This window comes from Chinchilla lanigera, unplaced genomic scaffold (genome assembly GCF_000276665.1).
Source record: "Chinchilla lanigera isolate Chin_1 unplaced genomic scaffold, ChiLan1.0 scaffold00167, whole genome shotgun sequence".
Taxonomy (NCBI): Eukaryota; Metazoa; Chordata; class Mammalia; order Rodentia; family Chinchillidae; genus Chinchilla; species Chinchilla lanigera.
This window is the reverse complement of record NW_004955568.1, coordinates 780,103-802,325: the sequence shown is the minus strand read 5'-3', so window position 1 is coordinate 802,325 and position 22,223 is coordinate 780,103. Positions and strand designations below refer to the sequence as shown.

Here is a 22,223-nt window from a genome sequence, read left to right as displayed (position 1 = left end):
ACACACACACACACACACACACACACACACACGTATACCGAGAGAGAGAGAGATTTAGTTATACTGGGGGAATATAGTCTCTCTCTGGTTATAATGATCCTGTAAAAGCTCTTTTCCAGTCCTTAAAGGCAAACAGTTGAGTGCTTACCTATTGAAGGGTCTAATTTTCTTTGGTGGAACTATGTGATAAGATACATGGAGGAGCTTTTGCTCAGTTCTTATTGTCATAAAGGCTAAAGCTAGGGATAGTTTTCTCTCAACAACTCCTTTGGATTAGGGATTGAAAACCTGGACTTTATTCCCAGTTACTGGGTGGCACCCTTGCTTGTTTAAGCCGTTGTGCTGTCTCTCCATCCATAAAGTAAGGGTGAGGCATAGAAGAAAGATCCAGAGCCTGGGATCACTGATTGGAAACTTGAGATAAACCATTTGTGCCTGGTGTGCTCTAGTCAGCGTGTAGAAAATACCTGTTGATCAAAGTGTGGTGAATTGTAAGAATAAGAAACTTTCTGTAGAAATACTTTGAAAATTAACATACTTTATGTTTACAGCATAATTATTAGAAATAATCTTTGCTGCCAGCTTATCATAAATGCCTGGAAGATTAATATGATGATTTGATATTTGTAATATGTTTTGTATTTCTTTGGAGAAGAGTGCAATACAAATGCTAGGTGTTTACATTCTGTGAGAGGCTGAGTAGTCACAGAACCTCACTGTATTCTTAGTACCTCATGCCAAGTATTATAGAAAAAGCAGAGGTCTTGAAAACAAGGTTCTTGTCTTCAAAGAACACAGTCTTCCAAGGGAGATGAAATGTACACATAGGATTAGTTGGGACATGGATTGAGTGCTACAGTATGTGATACAGACAGAAAGTACCAGAAGTAACAGGACAACTATATGGATGGCAACTGCTTTTCTTATCCCAAGGTAAAGGTTTTCTGATGGTTTTGTCCATGCGCAGCTCGTTTGCTACTTCTGTTCTACCGGATGCTTAGTGAGAAGTTACAAAATAGTTTATGATCCTATATGTTGATTTTGACAACTGTAATCCATTATATACTCTAAACTGGAAAAAAAGCTGAAAGGTAGTAGGGGATAAAAATACAACCTTAAATATAATTAAGACCAAAATGTTTCTAGAATGCTTTTGCATGAGATCAGCATAAACACATTCTGTGTTTTATTCTAGTTTTTTTTCCTGCCTTCTTTATTAGAAAAGGAGAAAATATAATTGTGTGCACTCAGAATTTACATGAATCCCTTTCAGTGTCCCAGGTAAAATTGTTGGGACTATTTGCAAATTTTTAAATGAAGAAATAGACATTTAACACTTAACAGTGATTGTACTGCCAACACCTAGATCATAATTCAGTGGCGGCAAACCTTTTAGAGCTTTCAATGATACAGATAGCCCACTGTGGCACACATGCCATAGGTTCTTCACCACTGTTTTAACTTGTCCTTCCTCAGAGTATCTGTAAGCTATAACACCTGAGTTTTTTCTAATCCTTTTAATTGTTTAGCTATTAATTCAGTGCCTAGTGTTTGCCTTCAGGACTGTAATCGCTCCATCAGGAAGAGAGCTGTAAATGAAGGGAAGGAGAAGGAATGGTGGTTAGGAGAAAACTATACTAGAACTCCCCTGGAGGGAGTAGTGACTCAAAGTATACCTTGGTGTTCCCTGGACTAGTCCTGGCTTCCCTAAATAAAAGGCTTTATCATTTGTTCTGTAGCTAGGTATGGGAATATTTTCTTGACCTTTATACGTCAAAGTACCTAAAAATTGGCTCAAAAAATATCTTAGCTTTCAAAGATGTTCTTTTACCTTCAAAATTGTGGATGATTTCCGTGAATACCCATGCCTTTAGTCCCTGTCACTAAGCAGTGGGAACTCAAGACACATTCTCGGCATAATTTAATAGAAAGATCAAAGAAATGAGGGGGCAGAACCGATTGTATTTGGTATTGGCTCAATATTTGTTTTCAGAAGTACCTCCTTTAATGTCCCTTTACCCTTGAGGTCCTGAGAAAATAAGCATAGATTCATTTATTTCATGGTTTGAAATCGGGTGGGTTTGTTACATTTCAGTGCCATTGTTTGCCACCAGAGCTGAAAACCAGAGTCACTGTGGATTTCCAGGATCCAGTGCTTCCAAAGTATTGTTTTTTGTTTGTTTTTTTAAAGAAAAACGCTAGTTTTTGAGGACTTTTATATTCAGAAGTAGAGAAATAGAAGGAAAAATATATAGCTAAAGATAAAACTGTTTTTCTCCTCTGCTTACAAATGTCTGGTACATGCTGCTGGGTAGGAGGCTTGTATGCAGGACAGAAAGTCATAGTCACTCTTCAGTTGCTTTAGCACTAGAGCCTATGGGTAGAATAAGAGCATTGCCCTTTGCTTTAACCCTGATGGCAGCTGAGGAATGATCTAGCTGCCACTTCACTGAGTTGCTGTTTTCACCGTGGTCCTGTTGTATAGGTGTTTTATGTCTCATTTTTGTTCTCAACTTTTCTTTTTTCTTTGGGGGGTGGCGTTTTCCTGCAGCGTGCCCTGGAGATGCGAGATTTTCCTTTGGCAGTAGGAGGCACACACCCAGAGAATGCGGGAGCTGCGAGGGGAAAGGACCCAATTCCACAGCAGAGAAAAACAAAGAGGAAAAAGGCATACAGGTAGCCAGCACTAAGGGACGCACAAGAAAGCAGTGGGCCACTGCCACTGCCTCCAGCAGCTGCTTCTGCTGCAGCCCGAGAGGAACTCGGTGAGCCCATCCCTGCTCGAGACTGCAAGCTCAGGATTTCAATCAATGCATTCCAGTAATCCTAAAGTGAGGAACTCTCCATCAGGAAACACGCAGAGGTAAGGGCCAGAGCCTCCAACTGCCATTTGTTGGGGACGTCATAGGTGGACCACATTCAATGGAGGAATAGTATGTTAAATTAGAAGCAAATGAGATCCAAATGGGAAAGGAAGAGAAAAAAATAAATAGTAATAGAATGGTACAGGATAATAAAGCTTGTTAGAGTTTTCTTGTGGTATTCTTTTACCCATTATTCCCTGACCTTTCCTCTTCACTAGCCCCCTCCTTGACAAAGCACAAACAAAAAGATCTTACAGACCAACAGTGATGGCAAACCTTTTAGCAACCAAATGCCCAGACTGCAACCCAAAATCCACTTATTTATTGCAGAGTGCCAACACTGCAGTTAAACCTGAATACTGAGGTTTTAGTTTAGAAAAAACAACTCATGCATTAACATCTTTTGCACATGTGCCATAAGTTTGCTACCACTGAACTAGTACAATCTGCTAAGCTTGGTACATGAGGAAACAGGTTAAGAATAGTGAGGATGCCTAAGATCCTGACTGCCATATGAAGGTTTTTCCTCTGTTCCACCATACTTATTATCCTAAAAGACACCGCCATCTCCTGCTGCAAGGGTAGTGGTTGGTCCATACGGCTGTGCTGCGATGCTGCTTGTTGGGAAAGATTTGCGCCCTGGAGGGTTTCCTGACCTGACAGGCACCTGCAGGTTTTCTTCCTGCTGTCCTGGACCTGCTCACATTTTCCAGCAGGCAGAGTGGGCTCTCATTACAGCTGTTCCTCGTCATCAGCTGGGGGGTGGGTAGTATTTTGATCTTAACGATGCCTGTTTGTTTGCTCTGAGCTAGTCTTAGTGTTAGAGTCACTTCTCTATGTACATAGAAACCATTGTCCTTTATTGACAGAAGCCCTAGAGATGGGTCCCTGTGTGACTGCAGGGTTCCTGAGACCTGGCAGGCCACTGTGCTTGATCCTTCTCTCTGTTGATACCTCTGATATGGGAGCCAGGGTGGAGGGAACAAGCAAGGCCGAGGGAAAATGTGTGTGGTTATTTAGTCCTCAGGGTCTCCTTGACCCACAATAGAAACCGCTGTTCCCTAATTTGTACTTGCCAGCTGTATCTGGTGTCTGATCTCTTTTTGTTGTTTGTTTCTTTTAGTAGCCCTAAGTCAAAGCAGGAGGTGATGGTCCGTCCCCCTACAGTGATGTCCCCATCTGGAAACCCCCAGCTGGATTCCAAATTCTCCAATCAGGGTAAACAGGGGGGCTCAGCCAGCCAATCCCAGCCATCCCCCTGTGACTCCAAGAGTGGGGGCCATACCCCTAAAGCACTCCCTGGCCCAGGTGGGAGCATGGGGCTGAAGAATGGGGCTGGAAATGGTGCCAAGGGCAAGGGGAGAAGGGAGCGAAGTATTTCCGCCGACTCCTTTGATCAGAGAGATCCTGGGACTCCAAACGATGACTCTGACATTAAAGGTATGTCTATAAGATCTTTGAGACTAGAGGGAAGTAGGTGTTCCTGAGGGAAGGTCTCTGACATTTGGTGAAGGCCAGAGAAGCTAGTATCAGCCAGTGGGAGAATAGGTGTCAGATTCAGGAGTTCTTTTTCCACTTACTGAAGTGTAGAACTACCTTGAGGAAGAGTTCCCACTCGTGAAGATATGTGTGGTCTGGCAGGATGTTTCATGAGTCTAACCTCATTCTTATGCATGTTTCTGGCCTGTGTGCTGTTGTGCTTCACTTTCAAGCCAGTAGCTCAGTTGTCTATGCCAGTGGCCCATACTAGATCAGTTTTTCTGTCATCCATTACTCTTCTTCATCAGAGCAATCATCCAAGGCTTGGATTTTGTGTTCTCTGGTTGCCACTTTGTCAGGCTTGTAGACAGAAGAATCCTTAATGACCCTGGCACTAGTCCAGATTTGTCACAGCTGATTTCAGTGTAACAGGAATGAGTGGCTACCAGATGTGGTAGAGATTTGGCAGGCACTAAAATAGAGTAAACCAGGAAGGGATATGCTAAAGTTTAGGCTTTCTTCCTCCCTTATGTAAGACCACAAATCTTAAACTGTAGGCCAGAAAATGAGTATGGTATTCAGGAAATGGAAGTATGTTTTCCCAATGCAAATTGAAAATGAAAGCCTGGTTGATTGTTCTGCTCTTCTCTCCTCCCTCCTTGTCTCCCCATTTCCCTCCCCAGGTGTTGGAAGGCTTCCTTGGTTTAGGGGGCACCATGATCAGCAAGACTGATACAGTTGTTTAAAGATTTAAATGCATCTAGAAAACTGATCATTAAACACTTAGAATAAAATTTGATCAATGCTGAATAAGGGGACTGTAACATCAGTTAGCAGTGGCATCTAGTCAAGTCTAAAAGGTTCAAATAGTTGCTAAGAAGGAGGAACAGTTATGGTAATATCTGAAAGATGTGTAACAGAATTAAAGAGGAGGGGGAAGAGTGCTTTATAATGAGGCATTTAAGGAGATGAGTATTTGAAATGTTGTGAATAGAAGAAAAGGTTCCCTCTTAGCAAGTACCTTTCTCCTTGAAATCTTCAAGGTGGGTTTGCGTTGTGATGCTATAAATGCTGGCAGAAAAGAAAAGAGTTTTATTCTGTCTATGACAATGAGTCTTCTCATTCCTTTAGAATGTAATTCCACGGAACACATAAAGTCCCAGGATTCCCAGCACACACCACACTCGATGACCCCATCAACTGCTACAGTTCCCAGGTCTTCCACACCCTCCCATGGCCAGACTACTGCTCCAGAGCCCACACCTGCTCAGAAGACTCCAGCCAAAGTGGTATATGTGTTTTCTACTGAGATGGCCAATAAGTAAGTTGATGGTTGGGTTGGCTTCTGTATGTGGGGACATAAGTTCCCATTGCAGTGGCCTTTTTAAAAAAAACTCATTTGTATTATATCATGTAACATTAATAGAACAAAAAGAGGTAAAATAAAATACAAATTTTCCTCTACCCGACTTTCCAGAAGCATCCACTGATAATACTTCCTGGGCTTTTCTTTCAGAAATTTTTGTCCTTACACAAATGTACACATACACCTTTTTCAAATACAGAAGAGATTGATTGCATAATACACCCTTTTCTTTCCACTGTTCTGTAGCCTACCATTTATCAATTGATTGATTGCAGTGGGGATTGAACCCAAGGCCTTCTCACTGAGCCATATATCCCTTCTCGCCCTTTGGGACAGGGTCTCACTGAGTTGCCCAGTTTGAACCTGAACTTAGGATCCTTCTGCCTCAGCCTCCCAGAGTATTGGGATTAGAGAAGTGCACCACCATGCTCCACTATTGTTCTTTTTCAGATACCAAAGTAATAAACGTCGCTAGTGGGATAATTAGAAAATACAACTAAAAAGAAAAAAATCTCAGATTCACAGATAACTACTGTGAACATTTTGCTATATATGTTTCTAGTGGATAGGTAAGCCAATGAATTTTTATTTGTCAAAAAATACTGTGCATATAGTTTTTTTTTTTCCCACTTCAAATAAGTGGTGAATATCAATAGCCTTAGACTGTTGCTGTCCCCAGGTACTAAGATTTGGTGTTCACCTCTCAGTTTGGGATTTTGAAGTAGGATTCTCCATGAAAAGTAAATAATGAAATGTGTTTTCCTTGATTTCTTCTTATTCAGCATTTCTGGTGGCTCTTTACATATACGTCTGTTTTCCTTCCCTTACAAGTCCAATCTGGGTTTAAGGTTAGGGATTACAGTAAGTAAAACAGAAATGAGTCCTAGTATGTACTGTCTCTTCTGTATTTGTAGAGCTGCAGAAGCTGTACTGAAGGGCCAGGTTGAAACGATCATCTCTTTCCACATTCAGAACATCTCTAACAGCAAGACAGAGAGAAGCACAGCCCCTCTGGTATGTTGTTTTAGATACAGAATACTGACTTAGTTCTACAGTGACTGAAAAGGAGGGAGAATGGTGAGTTAAACTGTCAGGGGAGAGTCAGTCTAGGTGGCATGAGCTGCATTCTGGGCATTTAACCTAATCCTGGCATTATGGGGTCTTAAGCATGTGTCTCTATACTAGATTTTTAACCAAGATGCTGAGAGATTGATGAATTACTAGAGGAGGAAGGTGCAAAATAAAAGAGGAGTTTTACAAATTGTTTAGGGTTTTCTTCATGAAACCCATCTCTAGGAAAATCTGAATTCCATACCCATTGTCAGAGCAGGTTTTGAAAACATAACTAAAGTGGGCACAGTGGCACACGCCTGTAATCCCTGGACTGAGGGAGGCTCAGGCAGGAGGATCACAAATTAGAGTCTTTTCATGGTAATTTAGCAAGACCCTACCTCAAAATAAAATTTAAAAAAAAAAAAGGACTAGGATTTTAGCTCAGTGGTAGAGCAGCCCTGGGCTCAATCCCCTGTGTAAACAAAAGCCCCCCCAAAGCCCCCAAATACCCTTAGAGTTGGTTCAAGAACACAAAAAAGCGACAATTAAAACTGTGCTATTGCAGGACATGATAATAATTCTGATCCTATGCTATTTTGTGAAATGTTGTCGGTCTGTTAGTATTTTCCTCCTTTAATTTCTAAAATAAAATTTAAAAAAAATCTGCAGTTAGAGTCTTAGTGATCAAGATGATTATTATTTATTTCAAGTGAGAATCATTGAGTGCTTTTTAACTGCTTGCTATTTCTAAAATTATAATAAATATTAATCTGTTTCCTGTCTGGATCTTAAGCACCTACAGCAGACTGCATTTGTAAAAGCGTGCAGTGTTTTAATACATCTACATTGCCAAATTGAACTGGTAGCATTTCTTGTGTCTAGATTTTCAACGCATGCTCCAAATGCTGTGGGTAGACTCTTAAGAAGTTCAAGACAGCCCCTGCTTGGAGAAAGCCTAAAATCTGACACTGCCTGTTCTTAAAAATATGAGAAAAGTTAAGTGACAGTAAGTGATCAAAATTATAATTCAAGATAAAATAGATGACATCTTGTCTATTTTATGTATCATAGAAATCTCCATCTCTGTGGACATAACAGAGCTTGGCCTTTGCTAGACTTAGAGAAGGAATTGCCTGTTCCTTGTGCATGTCTGCTATTCAAGGGTAGACGATGGGTGTCACTGTATTGAAAATACTGCTTATCCTGGAGTGTGTGGGTACATATACCCACACACTGAGGGACTGAGTGTGTGGCTCAGTCCAATAGTCTGTTGATGTCATGAGAGTTCTCAATACAATTGTCACCTCCACGTTTTCTGGTACTAAAATGAAATCAGGATAGGAGTTGAGAGAATTCATGATAATCCGTTGCTCCAAACCTAAAAGGAAAGACGTAATAATAAATGGTTTCTTCTGTTATAGTTGATTAGTGAAATTGGTACCCACTTGCAATAAACAAACAAATCCTGGTTAACAAAACCAAGGGTAAAATAGCACTAGAAGGAAAATTAAGGTGACCACTAAAGGAATTGCAGGGGTGGAATGCACGTTTGACCATACAAATTCAGCAGTGTTACCCTCACAAATTCATCTACAGACAAGTGTGCATTGTATTGTTACCTCTAAGTGAAATATATTTCCCGCTACAAACATTTAAAGCTATGTCTTTGTGTATATGAAACCTAAACTGTCCATAGGCATAGATACACATAATGACTTGTATACAGATTCACATACAGGTAAATAGGATGGTAAGAGTAAGCCTTGGGGATTTGTGAACACAGCTGCATTAAATGAACAAGTAGGAGCAAATGAATACTAGAAAAGTATCAGGCAGCTCACTGGAGGCAGGTGAAAGATATCTGAGACAGTCTGTAAACTGGACCTTTCTGTACCCTAAAGTCTCAGCTCTCTTAAAATTCAGACCCAGAACATGTACATCCCTCTTCCAAATATTCATAGTATCCATGACACCTATTGTGAGTAAGTGTGCTTATAATCAGGACTTCACATAGCAGTGGTACTTAATAAATAATAATAAGGCAATCATCCAGCCTGTTGAAAAGGGGAGCCTGATGTGTATTGGAAAGAACAGATCAAGAGACACCATGAGCAAGATAGCCTCAGATTTCTCCACAGACGCTTCCTGCTTGCAGATTATCTTACTACAATTAGTATACAAATTCTAATCAAATATAGAATCAGTGATCACAAACTGAAAACAGAAACCAGAGATGTCAGGGCTCCTGGAAACTCAGGGAAGGGAGTTCTTCAGTAGTCACCTTGCTAGAGGAGACATTAAAATGGAGCAGCCTTCCCTGCTGCCTCTGGCTGGTAAAGTGTAAAGCTGCAAGCACTTACACTTTCCCTTTCAGTTGGAAACATCAGACCTTTTGAGTGACAGTGAGAAGTCTGCATACCTGGTTGTACTTCCAGGGGAAAGAAAAAGGTGTTAGGTATAGCCTCCCACATACCAAGGAGCTAATCTTTCACTGAATCAAAAACACGTAGTAGACATGTGATATCAAACCTGTTCCTCGAAATAGATACCCAAATGTATTCACTTTGGCAGAGTGGCTTTCCCCTGGCATGCTTATAAAGTTATTGAAACCTGATCTTCAGCATGGGAGAAAGGATGCTGTTTGACAGTAAGGTTTGAAAACTAAAAGGGTCTCTGAGGCCAAAGAAGGGTTGTACACCAACACTTTGGAAAAGAGGTATCAATGTAGATTTATGTGACTGAGACAAGTCCTTTATAACGTATTTTGCTCTTTTAATTGCCCTTCTGGTCAATTTACCAATGATTTAAAAAGCTTATTTATCTTCAGAACACACAGATATCTACCCTTCGGAATGATGTAAAACCTCTTCCACAACAACCCCCAGCTCCAGCCAACCAGGACCAGAATTCTGCTCAGAACACCAGAATACAGCCAACTCCACCCATTCCGGCACCAGCACCCAAGCCTGCAGCACCCCAACGCCCCCTGGACCGGGACAGTCCTGGGGTAGAAAATAAATTGATTCCTTCAGTGAGCAGTCCTGCCAGCTCCACTCCACTGCCCCCAGATGGTACCGGGCCAAACTCGACACCCAACAATCGAGCAGTAACCCCTGTCTCCCAGGGGAGCAGTAGCTCTTCAGCAGATCCCAAAGCCCCCCCACCTCCACCAGTGTCCAGTGGTGAGCCCCCCACGCTGGGAGAGAACCCTGATGGCTTGTCTCAGGAGCAGCTGGAGCACCGGGAGCGTTCCTTACAAACTCTCAGAGATATCCAGCGTATGCTTTTCCCTGATGAGAAAGAATTCACAGGAGGACAAAGTGGAGGACCTCAGCAGAATACTGGGGTATTAGATGGACCTCAGAAAAAACCAGAAGGGCCAATACAGGCCATGATGGCTCAATCCCAAAGCCTAGGTAAGGGACCTGGGCCCCGAACAGATGTGGGAGCTCCATTTGGCCCTCAAGGACATAGAGATGTACCCTTTTCTCCAGATGAAATGGTTCCGCCTTCTATGAACTCACAGTCTGGGCCCATAGGACCCGATCACTTGGACCATATGACTCCTGAGCAGATAGCATGGCTGAAACTGCAGCAGGAGTTTTATGAAGAGAAGAGGAGGAAGCAGGAACAAGTGGTTGTCCAGCAGTGCTCCTTGCAGGATATGATGGTTCATCAGCACGGGCCGCGGGGAGTGGTCCGAGGGCCTCCGCCTCCATACCAGATGACCCCTGGCGAAGGCTGGGCCCCTGGAGGTGCAGAACCATTTTCTGATGGTATCAACATTTCACATTCTCTGCCCCCAAGAGGCATGGCTCCTCACCCGAACATGCCAGGGAGCCAAATGCGCCTTCCTGGATTTGCGGGAATGATAAACTCTGAAATAGAGGGGCCAAATGTCCCCAACCCAGCATCTAGACCAGGTCTTTCTGGAATCAGTTGGCCAGATGATGTGCCAAAAATCCCAGATGGTCGAAACTTCCCTCCTGGCCAGGGTGTATTCAGTGGTCCTGGCCGAGGGGAACGCTTTCCAAATCCCCAAGGATTATCTGAAGAAATGTTTCAACAGCAGCTGGCAGAAAAACAGTTGGGTCTTCCCCCTGGGATGAGTATGGAAGGCATCAGGCCCAGCATGGAGATGAACAGAATGATCCCAGGTTCCCAGCGCCACATGGAGCCTGGGAGTAATCCCATTTTTCCTCGGATACCAGTTGAGGGTCCTCTGAGTCCTTCCAGGGGAGACTTTCCAAAAGGAATGCCTCCACAGATAGGCCCTGGTCGGGAATTGGAGTTTGGGATGGTTTCTAGTGGGATGAAGGGAGATGTCAATCTAAATGTCAACATGGCATCCAACTCTCAGATGATACCTCAGAAGATGAGAGAGGCTGGGGCAGGCCCTGAGGAGATGATGAAATTACGCCCAGGTGGCTCAGACATGCTGCCTGCCCAGCAGAAGATGGTGCCACTGCCATTTGGTGAGCACCCTCAGCAGGAATATGGCATGGGCCCCAGGCCATTCCTTCCCATGTCTCAGGGTCCAGGCAGCAACAGTGGCTTGCGGAATCTCAGAGAACCAATTGGGCCCGACCAAAGGACTAACAGCCGACTCAGTCATATGCCACCACTACCTCTCAACCCTTCTAGTAACCCCACTACCCTCAACACAGCTCCTCCAGTTCAGCGCGGCCTGGGGCGGAAGCCCTTGGATATATCTGTGGCAGGCAGCCAGGTGCATTCCCCAGGCATTAACCCTCTGAAGTCTCCCACGATGCATCAAGTCCAGTCCCCAATGCTGGGCTCACCCTCGGGGAACCTCAAGTCCCCTCAGACTCCATCGCAGCTGGCAGGCATGCTGGCAGGCCCAGCTGCTGCTGCTTCCATTAAGTCCCCCCCTGTCTTGGGGTCTGCTGCTGCTTCACCTGTTCACCTCAAGTCTCCATCACTTCCTGCCCCGTCACCTGGATGGACCTCTTCTCCCAAACCTCCCCTTCAGAGTCCTGGGATCCCTCCAAACCATAAAGCGCCCCTCACCATGGCTTCCCCAGCCATGCTGGGAAGTGTAGAGTCAGGTCAGTATGCTTGCATCCTCACAGTTGCACCTTGTAGCCAGAGATTATTAGAGCCTGATCCAGTTATTTTAAGAAAATTGGTGTCTTAACTTGATTATGCAATCAGAGGCAGCAGTCTTTGTCAAAATTTATGGCAGGGTGTATGATACTTCCATAGGGTTACACACAGGTGTCCCATCCTGGCAAAGAATACATACATCAGATAAGACTGTTGAAATAAGGGAAGATGACAAATATATGTCAGTTCATAGAGTAATTTACATTTGTATAGTGAATATATGCTGGTGAAATAAAACGTCTGAATACTGGAGAAACACAGCTTCCTTAAATCCTGGGCCCACCCATGAAGGTTGCCCTCAAGTCAGGAACTTCTGAGTGTAACTCTAAGCCCAGCCAGAAGAGGCTGCTTCAAGAGTTGCATGCTTCTTGTAAGTGTTGTCCACAGAAACAGTTACCAGAACGTTGGCCTTGACAGACTGCTGTTCTCACAGATCAGCTACAATTTATTGGTATTTTCTTCCTAGGAGAGGCTCTCACTGATGGTGGTTTTGTGAATGGGACCAGAGGTGGTCAGTGGAAGTAGCACTGGGGTGTAAATACTGGGTTGGTTTGTCTCCATTTGAGAAAGACTAGAATCAGAATAAGACAGAAGATTTATCCTACCAAGCTAAAGTGTTTGTCTCTCTGTGGGGTGGCAATTCACTGAAGCAGTAGAGTGGAATAGCCAGCCCCCTCAGACCTTTTAAGCTCAATCACCTTGGTTGGGGAAATTAATCAGGAGTGTAGGTGGGGTGATGTGGTTAATACCTGGGGTTGGAACACTAGACTGGCTCATGGCATTCTAATACCTGAGCCAAATTCTAAATTGTGATTGGCAAGGGAAAGAGATCCACTTATTTCATGTTCTTTTCAGTGAAATGGCGGTCTGTAAACCTTGTTTTCCCCAACCTTAAACTAACATTTCTAACGTGTTCCTGGCATGTTTGTCTTCACATCTTTTGATCCATTACCTCTGTATCACACTGCCATCTCTCTCTGCACGCACACAGAGCTTGACTAGAAGATTGATGATTCGTGTCCAGGGTCTAAGAACACTGTTCTGCTCATCTGTCTCATTCCAGGCTTGCTAGTTCGTAATCGTAGGGCCTGATAGCCTTCAAAAGGAATCTAATTTTCTGCCTATTTTGTTGTTTTGCTCTCTTAGGTGGCCCCCCACCTCCTACAGCCAGCCAGCCTGCCTCTGTGAATATCCCTGGAAGTCTTCCCTCTAGTACACCTTACACCATGCCTCCAGAGCCAACTCTTTCCCAGAACCCACTTTCAATTATGATGTCTCGAATGTCCAAGTTTGCAATGCCCAGTTCAACCCCATTATACCATGATGCCATCAAGACTGTGGCCAGCTCCGATGACGACTCCCCTCCAGCTCGTTCCCCCAACTTGCCATCAATGAATAATATGCCAGGTAAGAAATAAGAAAGATGGGCTGTGGAGCTGGTGCCGAACAGAAGAGAAATTTCAGGAAGAGTTTTCTCAATGGCTGTAATAGGTAGAAGTTGAACAAGTTGACAAACATATAATCTAAATTAGTTTCAGGTAGAAGTAAAGTGCCTGACTAGAGGAAGATAATACTTCATTAGCTTGATTTCTGTATTTTTTGTGAGAAAGGTTGCTTTATAGTTCTGTTGCGTCTACCTGGATAGTTGTTTTTGCTTTATTTTTAGATTTTTTTTTTAGTTTTGTTTTGTTTTTCTTCATGGTCCTCTTGTGGCAATACTAAAAGCCATTTCGTTTTAACGTGCTGATTGGAATCTCTTTAGTTCTCAAGTATTTTCCTGAAAAGGCAACCTCAAACCACAAGCAGCTGCGTTATTTCAGACAATGGAAAGTCCCTATTTCCTAGAGGAGCATATTGTTTAGGGCTAGGGAGATAAAATTTTTCCTTTTCCTGCTTGCATTCCTATACCCAGCCCCACCCTCACCCACTTCATTAACAGGAAATGATCTGGAATGGTGAAGGTGATCCGCAAAAGGATCGTGACTATCAGCCATAGGTTTCTGGTTGCAGTTCTATTCTGGTGGTTAGGAACGCTATTTATTCATCAGCAGCCCAAATTAACCAGGTTAGGACAAGTTCCCTGAATGGCACAAACACCATTCCTCCTGTAGTCGATGGTAATTCCATAGAGAAACCAAATAATTAGATGTCCCAGAGACTAACTGCAGAAACTGTGCACTTTTTTCATTAAAAGATACAATTTCTTTAGCACTTTGTGTAACCTAAAATTTTAAGTACTCAATTTATAAGGCAGTATAAAATAATGTCAGTGGGGAAAATAACATCTATTTGGTTTGTCTTTTTTTTTTTTTTTTTCAGTAATTGGCCTTACAGAATGATTAACCCTCTTTCTCCAAAAAGGGCCATACTTAAGTCACTAAGGCAAATTGTTTCCTTCTGTCTTGAGTATTGTTTGTGTATTAACTTAGAACTTTTCATATAGTTTCTCCCTTGTTATCTTCTTTACATTCATATCATAGTTTTAAGACTCAATCTGTTCCTTTGTAGAGGTGTTGGTTTGTGTGCCTCCAAACGTGTTACAATCTTACTGATGGTAGGGATTACGTGTTATATGTTAATTATTTTTATGTGTCCTAGTGTAGGACCATGCACATTATAGGTGCTGAATAATTTTTTGTTAAATTGTTTTATTATGGTCTTTTCTGAGTTGCTTTTGGTTGAGTTGATTCCTTTGATATCTTTATTTTTCTAGGAATGGGCATTAATACACAGAATCCTCGAATTTCAGGTCCAAATCCCGTGGTTCCGATGCCAACCCTCAGCCCAATGGGAATGACCCAGCCACTTTCTCATTCCAATCAGATGCCCTCTCCGAATGCCATGGGACCCAACATACCACCTCATGGAGTCCCAATGGGGCCTGGCTTGATGTCACACAATCCTATCATGGGGCATGGGTCCCAGGAGCCTCCGATGGTACCTCAAGGACGGATGGGCTTTCCCCAGGGCTTCCCACCAGTACAGTCTCCTCCACAGCAGGTTCCATTCCCTCACAATGGTCCCAGTGGAGGCCAAGGCAACTTCCCAGGAGGCATGGGCTTCCCAGGAGAAGGCCCCCTTGGCCGTCCCAGCAACCTGCCCCAAAGTTCAGCAGATGCAGCACTTTGCAAGCCTGGAGGCCCAGGGGGTCCCGACTCCTTCACTGTCCTGGGGAACAGCATGCCTTCGGTGTTTACAGACCCAGATCTACAAGAGGTCATCCGACCTGGAGCCACCGGAATACCTGAGTTTGATCTGTCCCGCATTATTCCATCTGAGAAGCCAAGCCAGACACTGCAATATTTCCCTCGAGGAGAAGTTCCAGGCCGTAAACAGCCCCAGGGTCCTGGACCTGGATTTTCGCACATGCAGGGGATGATGAGTGATCAAGCCCCCAGAATGGGACTAGCATTACCTGGCATGGGAGGTCCAGGGCCAGTAGGAACTCCAGACATCCCTCTTGGCACTCCTCCATCCATGCCAGGCCATAACCCAATGAGACCACCAGCCTTTCTCCAGCAAGGCATGATAGGACCTCACCATAGGATGATGTCACCAGCACAATCTGCAATGCCTGGCCAGCCCACCCTGATGAGCAATCCAGCTGCTGCCGTGAGCATGATTCCTGGCAAAGATAGGGGGCCTGCGGGGCTTTACACCCACCCTGGGCCTGTGGGCTCTCCAGGCATGATGATGTCCATGCAGGGCATGATGGGACCCCAACAGAACATCATGATCCCCCCACAGATGAGGCCCCGGGGCATGGCTGCTGATGTGGGCATGGGTGGATTTAGCCAAGGACCTGGCAACCCAGGAAACATGATGTTTTAAGCTGCTAAGATTGGATGTGCCGATCCTTGTCGAGATGAGATTCAAGGTCCTGAGAGCTGCTTTGAAGGGAGTTCCAGGCATACTTACTATTGGTCATGCAATAGGAGAGAACACAGACCTGAGGGCTGCTTTGGGGGAGGGGGGAACTTGAGAATGTACGGATTTACCTGAAAACAAATTACTCATTTAATCAACAGGTGTGTTTTTTTTAAGATTTATTTTTTAAAAATTATTTTTGTGGACTTGGGTATCCCGTGATGGCACCTATTCTTGGAAATCTGTAGCCGTGCTTTGAGAATTGCCATCGGTCATGTGTTGCACCGTTCTCTGTATGTTTACGTCCTTTGGACTGACTTTTCCCAGGATTCTTTTCTGTTTTCGTTTTTTGATTTGGGCTTTTTTTTGTGTGTACTGTACTATATTGTAAAAGGGATTTTAGCAGAGACTTTAGTCTTTGGGGCAAGAGGAGAACAGGAATGCTGGGCTGTTTACTTTAGGTGGAGAATCCATCTTCAGACCTTTGGACTATTTTCTTTCAACTCCAATGTATAGAAAAACCAAACTACGACCTCAGAGCAGAGTATTAATGAAAAGCACAAAAAAAAAGAACTAAGTTCAGTGAGGGGTGTGGGAGGGGGGAAATTTTTCTTTTTAAAAATAATGAAGCTTAGGACATTTGTTTTTCATTTCAAGTGCTCTGCAGCACTGTCTCTCCCAATATACAAACCCACCGTCATGTTTTTTATTTTCCCCACCCGCCCTGTCTCCTTGGTTGGTTAAGTGTTTCCATCCCTTGTGTTCCCCACTGACAACCCTCTGCTTCCTTCTCCTCTACCCTTTGGCAGCTGCAATACCTGTTGTCCTTTTGGGAAAGTAACTCAAGTGAAGCCTCACCTTCCATGCTGACCATCCTCCTGGCCTGGCAGGAAAGGCTCTGTCCTGGGGATGCCCTCTGGTCTTTTCCCCCTTAGCCTTTTCTCTTCCCCAGTGTACTCCTTCCTGCCTACGTTGTTTTCTGTTCTCCTTTTATTAGAAAGTACCAAGTGAATTTTATTAATGTGGGAGTGGAACACATGCTAAAAGCTACCCAGGATTTTGTTTTTGTTTTTGTTTTAAATTTTGTGGTTCCTTCCCTTTACTCCTCCCATGCGTAAAACGTTCTGTGTAACCTCCATTAAATTTGGTACAAAACCACTTGCCAGAGCTGTGGTGTCAGAAAAATAAAATATATTGTTTCTTACAAAATTGAACTGCTTTTTTTTGTTCATTTGGATTCCTGTTTGCTTAGTATTGGGCATATTGGTTGCTGTGTGATCCAGAAACAAAGTGGAGTTGTATGGGTGAGATGACTTGTATTGGAGTTGATGGGTGGGATGACAGGGAGATGTCTGAAAGGGGCTTCTCAGATAAAGGCTATTCCTTGCTGTGAGGAGTACTCAGGCAGGTTTATCCTGCTGTTCCTTTCTCGTTCACAAAATCCTGGTTATAAGCAGAAGAGCCTTTACCATGATTGACCTTTACCTCTGGGGTAGTTAATGGTCTGTATTAGGAATCTTTGTGAGAGCTAATTTAAAGGTATGAAGTAATTTAAAAGGCGAAAGGTGTATTTTTAGCCATTTAAATAAGCTATGTGATGTCCCTTGCATCTTGCTAAGGTAAAATACTACTACCCTGGCAAGTCCTGGATTTCCAGTCAGTGGATTTTTGTAGTCCATTCTGTGCCTCCTCCCGCCGCCTCCTGCCTGTCACCTCTGCCGGCGCCACTTAAGTATATGCACCATTCACTTCCTCCCACACATGCCTTCAACGCATCACTGTATCCTTCCAGGTACGTATGTATGTATCCTGCAGGGGACTTGCTGTTGTGTTTCTGTGCAGTTAATTTTGTTCTGGTGTGTGTATTTCTTTGAGTTGTCGGTGTTTTTAGCTCACTGAGTGGGTGTCTGTGTACAAGTTTGCTCTTAGGTAAGAGAATTTTAAGCAAGCAGCAGGTGCAGAGTCATCTGCAGATAAACTTGTGTAAGTTGGGCTTTACTGGTGTTTCGCAGTCTTAAGTTTTACCTGTGAATGTTGCCCTGTCTCCAACAATGTCTTTGAAAGCTGTTTTCTTTTCCCACCCTCAGCAGCTGTCCTGTCTTCTCAGTAACACAAGAGCCACAGGGTAACAAAAGTAGAGGTGAAGACATGAGTGCTACTGTCAGTCACCTCTATGTGTGTTACCTTGCTGATTTGTGAGGGGCCCTATGAAGTAGGCAGTAAGCAGCTCTGAGCTCCTAAGTTTAAATCTTAATTAGATCTGCTCTTTTGGATGGTAAAAATGTTATAGAGAAATTAGAAGAGTAAGATGACTTTCCCCCCCAAAATTTACCTATCTTCCTAGGGTTCTGGACTTGGTTGTATAGACGAGAACTACATAACAGGCAACCATGGGTAGCCCAAGTACAAAGCCTAAAGGTTAGGTGGAAACTGGCGTTTGTCCACTGGTCTCGTTTGGAAGGCAGCTCCACTCTTCACTGCACGTGATAGTGCTGCAGTCACTAACAGTGTGTGCTTCCACGATTGTACTTCCAGCAGGGAGTCGGGCGGCAGAGGGTCACAGCGGGTACCCACCGGGCTGGCAAAGAGGTCGGGGACCCTTGGAAGAAGCTGCCACAGCTGCTGGGGTGCTCATCTCCCATACCCCCTGCTGGAGAACTAGCAGCTATGCAGATGAACTTTCCCATTTGAAACTAGTTGAATTTTTAAAAGACGCTTCATAAATCTTCCTTCATTTACTTTATCAGTATTTGCTAACAACATTCCATCATGATTTCTGATAAGCCAAGTTTATTTCGAGTTTATGGGTGTTTTTGTTTTTTTTTTCCCCCCCCCCCGGTACCGGGAATCGAACTCACGACTGCGCTTACCAGGCAGGCGCTGTGCAGCTGAGCTAAATCCCCAGCCCCTTTATTTCGAGTTTAAATAGAACAATTTCTAATTCATTAGGGTTATGAAATAAAATATTTTGAGAGACTAGATCCAGTTGCATGGCTAACTAGTGACAAGGTTTTTAAAAATCAGCGAGTGATAATGATGTTTCAGATTCAGGTAACCCTGTGAAGACTCAGCCAGTCTCCTCCCGCATCCCAAAGTTTGGGCCTTGCATGCTAATTTACTCCAGGGGTAAGTAGTGGGGTGTGGGTTATAGCATTACTCTTAAGGACTAAGAAAGAGTACTTTATGTGGCATTTTCCTTAAAAGAAGGTGAAGTAATTTGTTTGCATATATAAATGAAAACAAACAACTGTAGCAGTCTTATACAAGGGGTAGCATGAAGAAATAACATTTTAAAATTTTTATATGTTTATGGTACTGGGGATGGAACCCAGGCCTTGTGTAAGCTAGGCAAGCACTCGACCACTGAAGTAACCCCTAACTTAAAATACATTTTGAAACAATTTTACTATTTTAAAGCTAGCCTTTTTAAAAAGTCCATCAACATTTCTCCAAACCTCTTACTCTCTTACATGGCTTGATGTGATTATGCTTTAGTGGCTTCATTAGAGCAGGCTTCGTAGATGTGCCACTTGTGCAGCTAGTGTGGTCACTATCTAGAGTTCTACATTTTTAGATATGGGGTATTTAAAATACTCTGTTTTTCAGTGGCCCACACAAATTACTTTAGTTGTTCTTTACTGTTGATAGCACCTCCACAGTGGTGCTCAATGCTTTATTCTTCCTTCCTTCCTCCCTTCCTCCCTCCCTCTCTCCCTTCCTTCCTCCCTCCCTCCCTCCCAACTTCCCTGTCTCCCTTCCTTCTTCCCTCCCTCCTTTCCTTCCTTCCTTTCTCCCTCCCTTCCTCCCAACTTCCCTCTCCCTCCCTCCCTCCCTTCCTTCCTCCATCCCTCCCTCCCAACTTCCCTCTCTCCCTCCCTTCCTTCCTTCCTTCTTCCCTCCCTCCTCTCGCTTCCTTCCTTCCTCTTGCTTCCTTCCTTCCTTTCTTGCTTTCTCCTCAACCAGTAGCTGGAGGACCCCAGGCAAGGTGGTGTTGTGTCCCATTTAAACTGTGTACACTTGAGTCATTTCCCTTTTCCTTCTCTGAGTACCTACCTTCAATGTGCTGAAAGGAGAGGGGAGTTGTATTTAACTCAATGCATCATTTACTCAGCAAACAGCACCTCCTGCATGGCAAGAATGGTGCTGAGGGTAGAATGAAGAAGTGGGTGCCTGAGGCTAGGATGAAGAAACAGGTGAGTAAATGGGCCATTACGGTACGTTAATGCAGTGGAACTGTGAAGAGGGTGCAATAAGCCAGAAAGGAAGTTTCAAAGGAAAGGTGATCTTTGAACTGACTCTTGAAGGAAGGAGATTTCCTGGAAAATATTGGTAAGAGGAAATGGGAACAGCAAGGGCCTGTAGAACAGGACAGGCTCTATAAGGGAGGCAGAGGTAAAAAATAACATGAACTTAGAAGAGGGGTGGGGAGGTCATGGAAAACCTGGTATACCCTACTAAGGAGTTGGACTTGGAGTTTTAAGTAAGGAAGCCTGGGGGTGTAACTCAGAGAGAAAGGGACAGAGAGAGAGAGAGAAGGCAATCAGGTGATCAGATTGGCTCTTCAGAAAAATGATTAAACTGAAATGTGGACGAGAGGCTGGAGGTGGGAAAGGGAACCACAAGATCATTGTGGTGCGTATTCTACAGAATCCTTAGACTTACCTCTTTTGCTTTAAAAAACATCAAACGTATTATATGCCTCATGCTGTTTAGCCATCTTGAACCTTACTGCACTTGCTTTTCTCTAGCCCAGATCTGTAATTCTTTCCAAAGTCACAAACTCATATTTAAGAAAAGTCATGAAATCTTAATTCAGTAGTAAATTTTTAATAACACATTTAAAGCAAATGGTGTATAAAGCCAAAAGCCAGTTGGTGGCCAAACATTTCATATTGGAGTTAAATAATAAAATAATACTGAAGGTATGCTATGAGGATGTTATAAAATTATCTTTCTGTTTAACGTGGCTTTTTATCTGGGCTACTGTTAAATGCACATGAATCTGCTTTCTGCCCTGTAGGTGGCCACGCTTCATCTGTCCATGTTTTGGCTCAGTGCTTAACTATACTTGGCAACCAAATGCTAGAGGAAGAAGGTAAGTGCATGTGTGATTACAGGAAGAAGTCAAAGAAGTTTCAGAAATGCCCTCATATACTTACACCATGAAGAAATTCAGTTATTTTACCAAACAAAAAGAACTCAGGCTTCCCTTGCAAAAATACTACTTCAGAGCCCCCAAGCAATTATGAGGGATCTTCAGGGCCCAAATAATAGGCTAAAGAAAAAAATATTTAAAAAAGAATAGGCTAGAAAACCTAGCCTCAGCAAAAGGTAAGTACAGTACAAATCTTTGTTGAGGGTAGGGTGGGACATTAGGTTGGGGAAGCTGAGACAGATGATTTGATGTATCGTGTGTAGCTCTGGAAGATTTAAGTCTCATATCTTACAAAAGGTAAGATTAAAGAGTCGAAAAACAAAAACCAAACACCTTGGGAAACAGCCCCCGCCCACAGTTCTATGCCGGCTACCCTCCTTCCTTCTCCAGTGGCCAAGCTAGGGTTGGGGCAGAAGCAGCTAACAAATCTTAGTGGTAACCAGTGTTCAATTAATTTGTATGAGGATGAATTTAAGTTTTGGGTGTTTTAAAGATAAATTTATTTATTTACGTGCTACAGCAAAGCTCTTCCTGTAAAAATCTCCTGGGAACCTGTGTTTTCTTGTCATCTTTACCAAGTGTCCAGGAGCTTTCCTTTTCCTCACTTCCCACACACATAGTAGCTCCACAGCCCCTGAGCTGTGCAGCACCTTTCCATGGAGACTCCTGCCCATCGCCACAAGTCCGTCTGTGATCCAAGCACTTGCTCTCAGCCGTGCGCAAGGGTCCTGCAGTACTGGTTTCTGGCTGCTCAGTGCTCAGTGGCAAATGTAGTCGGGCAGGGCTCAGCACCTTGATACAGACTCAGTCATCACCACTGCCAAAATGTATGCGGTTAAAGGGGATTGTGGATTACTGTGATTTCTTTTGTTCTCCAAATACAAAAGGTCTCCCAGGCTTTGATAAAGTTCATTTAAATAGCTGTCAGCAGTAGTTGAGATATTAAAAAAAATTTATAAACAAATTTATTTATGTAAGTGTATATGTACCTTTAATATGCTAAAATGTGTAAATATATTAACTAAATGCCATTCAACCCACTGCACTGAAGATTAGTTTATTCTCTTCATTCCTACTGTACTTGGTGCCTACAGTGCCTTTAATATACAGTCATCATTATTTAAAAGTGATAACACCATGAAAAAATGCAAAGATCATATCCATTCAAAAGATGAACCAGGAAAAACTATCTAACCTGTAGCCCTGTCAACAGAATCGAACATTTTAGCTAAACCTTTAAAGAAAGTATTACTATCACTTAAGAAATAAGTACTAACATCATACCATGTAAGCACAGTGGATTATACTAGCT

The 22,223-nt window shown here is 43.3% G+C and overlaps 1 protein-coding gene across 4 annotated transcripts in view; it reads left to right on the top strand.

Annotated features, from left to right (window-relative positions):
* Bcl9 (B-cell CLL/lymphoma 9) overlaps positions 1-16,965 on the top strand; it is an 81,626-nt gene extending 64,661 nt beyond the window's left edge. For 2 of the 4 annotated variants that reach the window (XM_005413460.2, XM_005413462.2), the window contains exons 4-10: positions 2,552-2,863; positions 3,988-4,304; positions 5,475-5,664; positions 6,624-6,723; positions 9,590-11,831; positions 13,036-13,296; positions 14,603-16,965. In XM_005413460.2, the coding sequence (XP_005413517.1) occupies positions 2,811-2,863; positions 3,988-4,304; positions 5,475-5,664; positions 6,624-6,723; positions 9,590-11,831; positions 13,036-13,296; positions 14,603-15,720 (4,281 nt within the window). In that variant the 5' untranslated portion in view covers positions 2,552-2,810 and the 3' untranslated portion in view covers positions 15,721-16,965. The remainder of the gene's footprint in view (positions 1-2,551; positions 2,864-3,987; positions 4,305-5,474; positions 5,665-6,623; positions 6,724-9,589; positions 11,832-13,035; positions 13,297-14,602) is intronic. The other 2 variants (XM_013509351.1, XM_005413463.2) reach the window with 2 other exon arrangements.
* Positions 16,966-22,223: the final 5,258 nt, after the last annotated feature.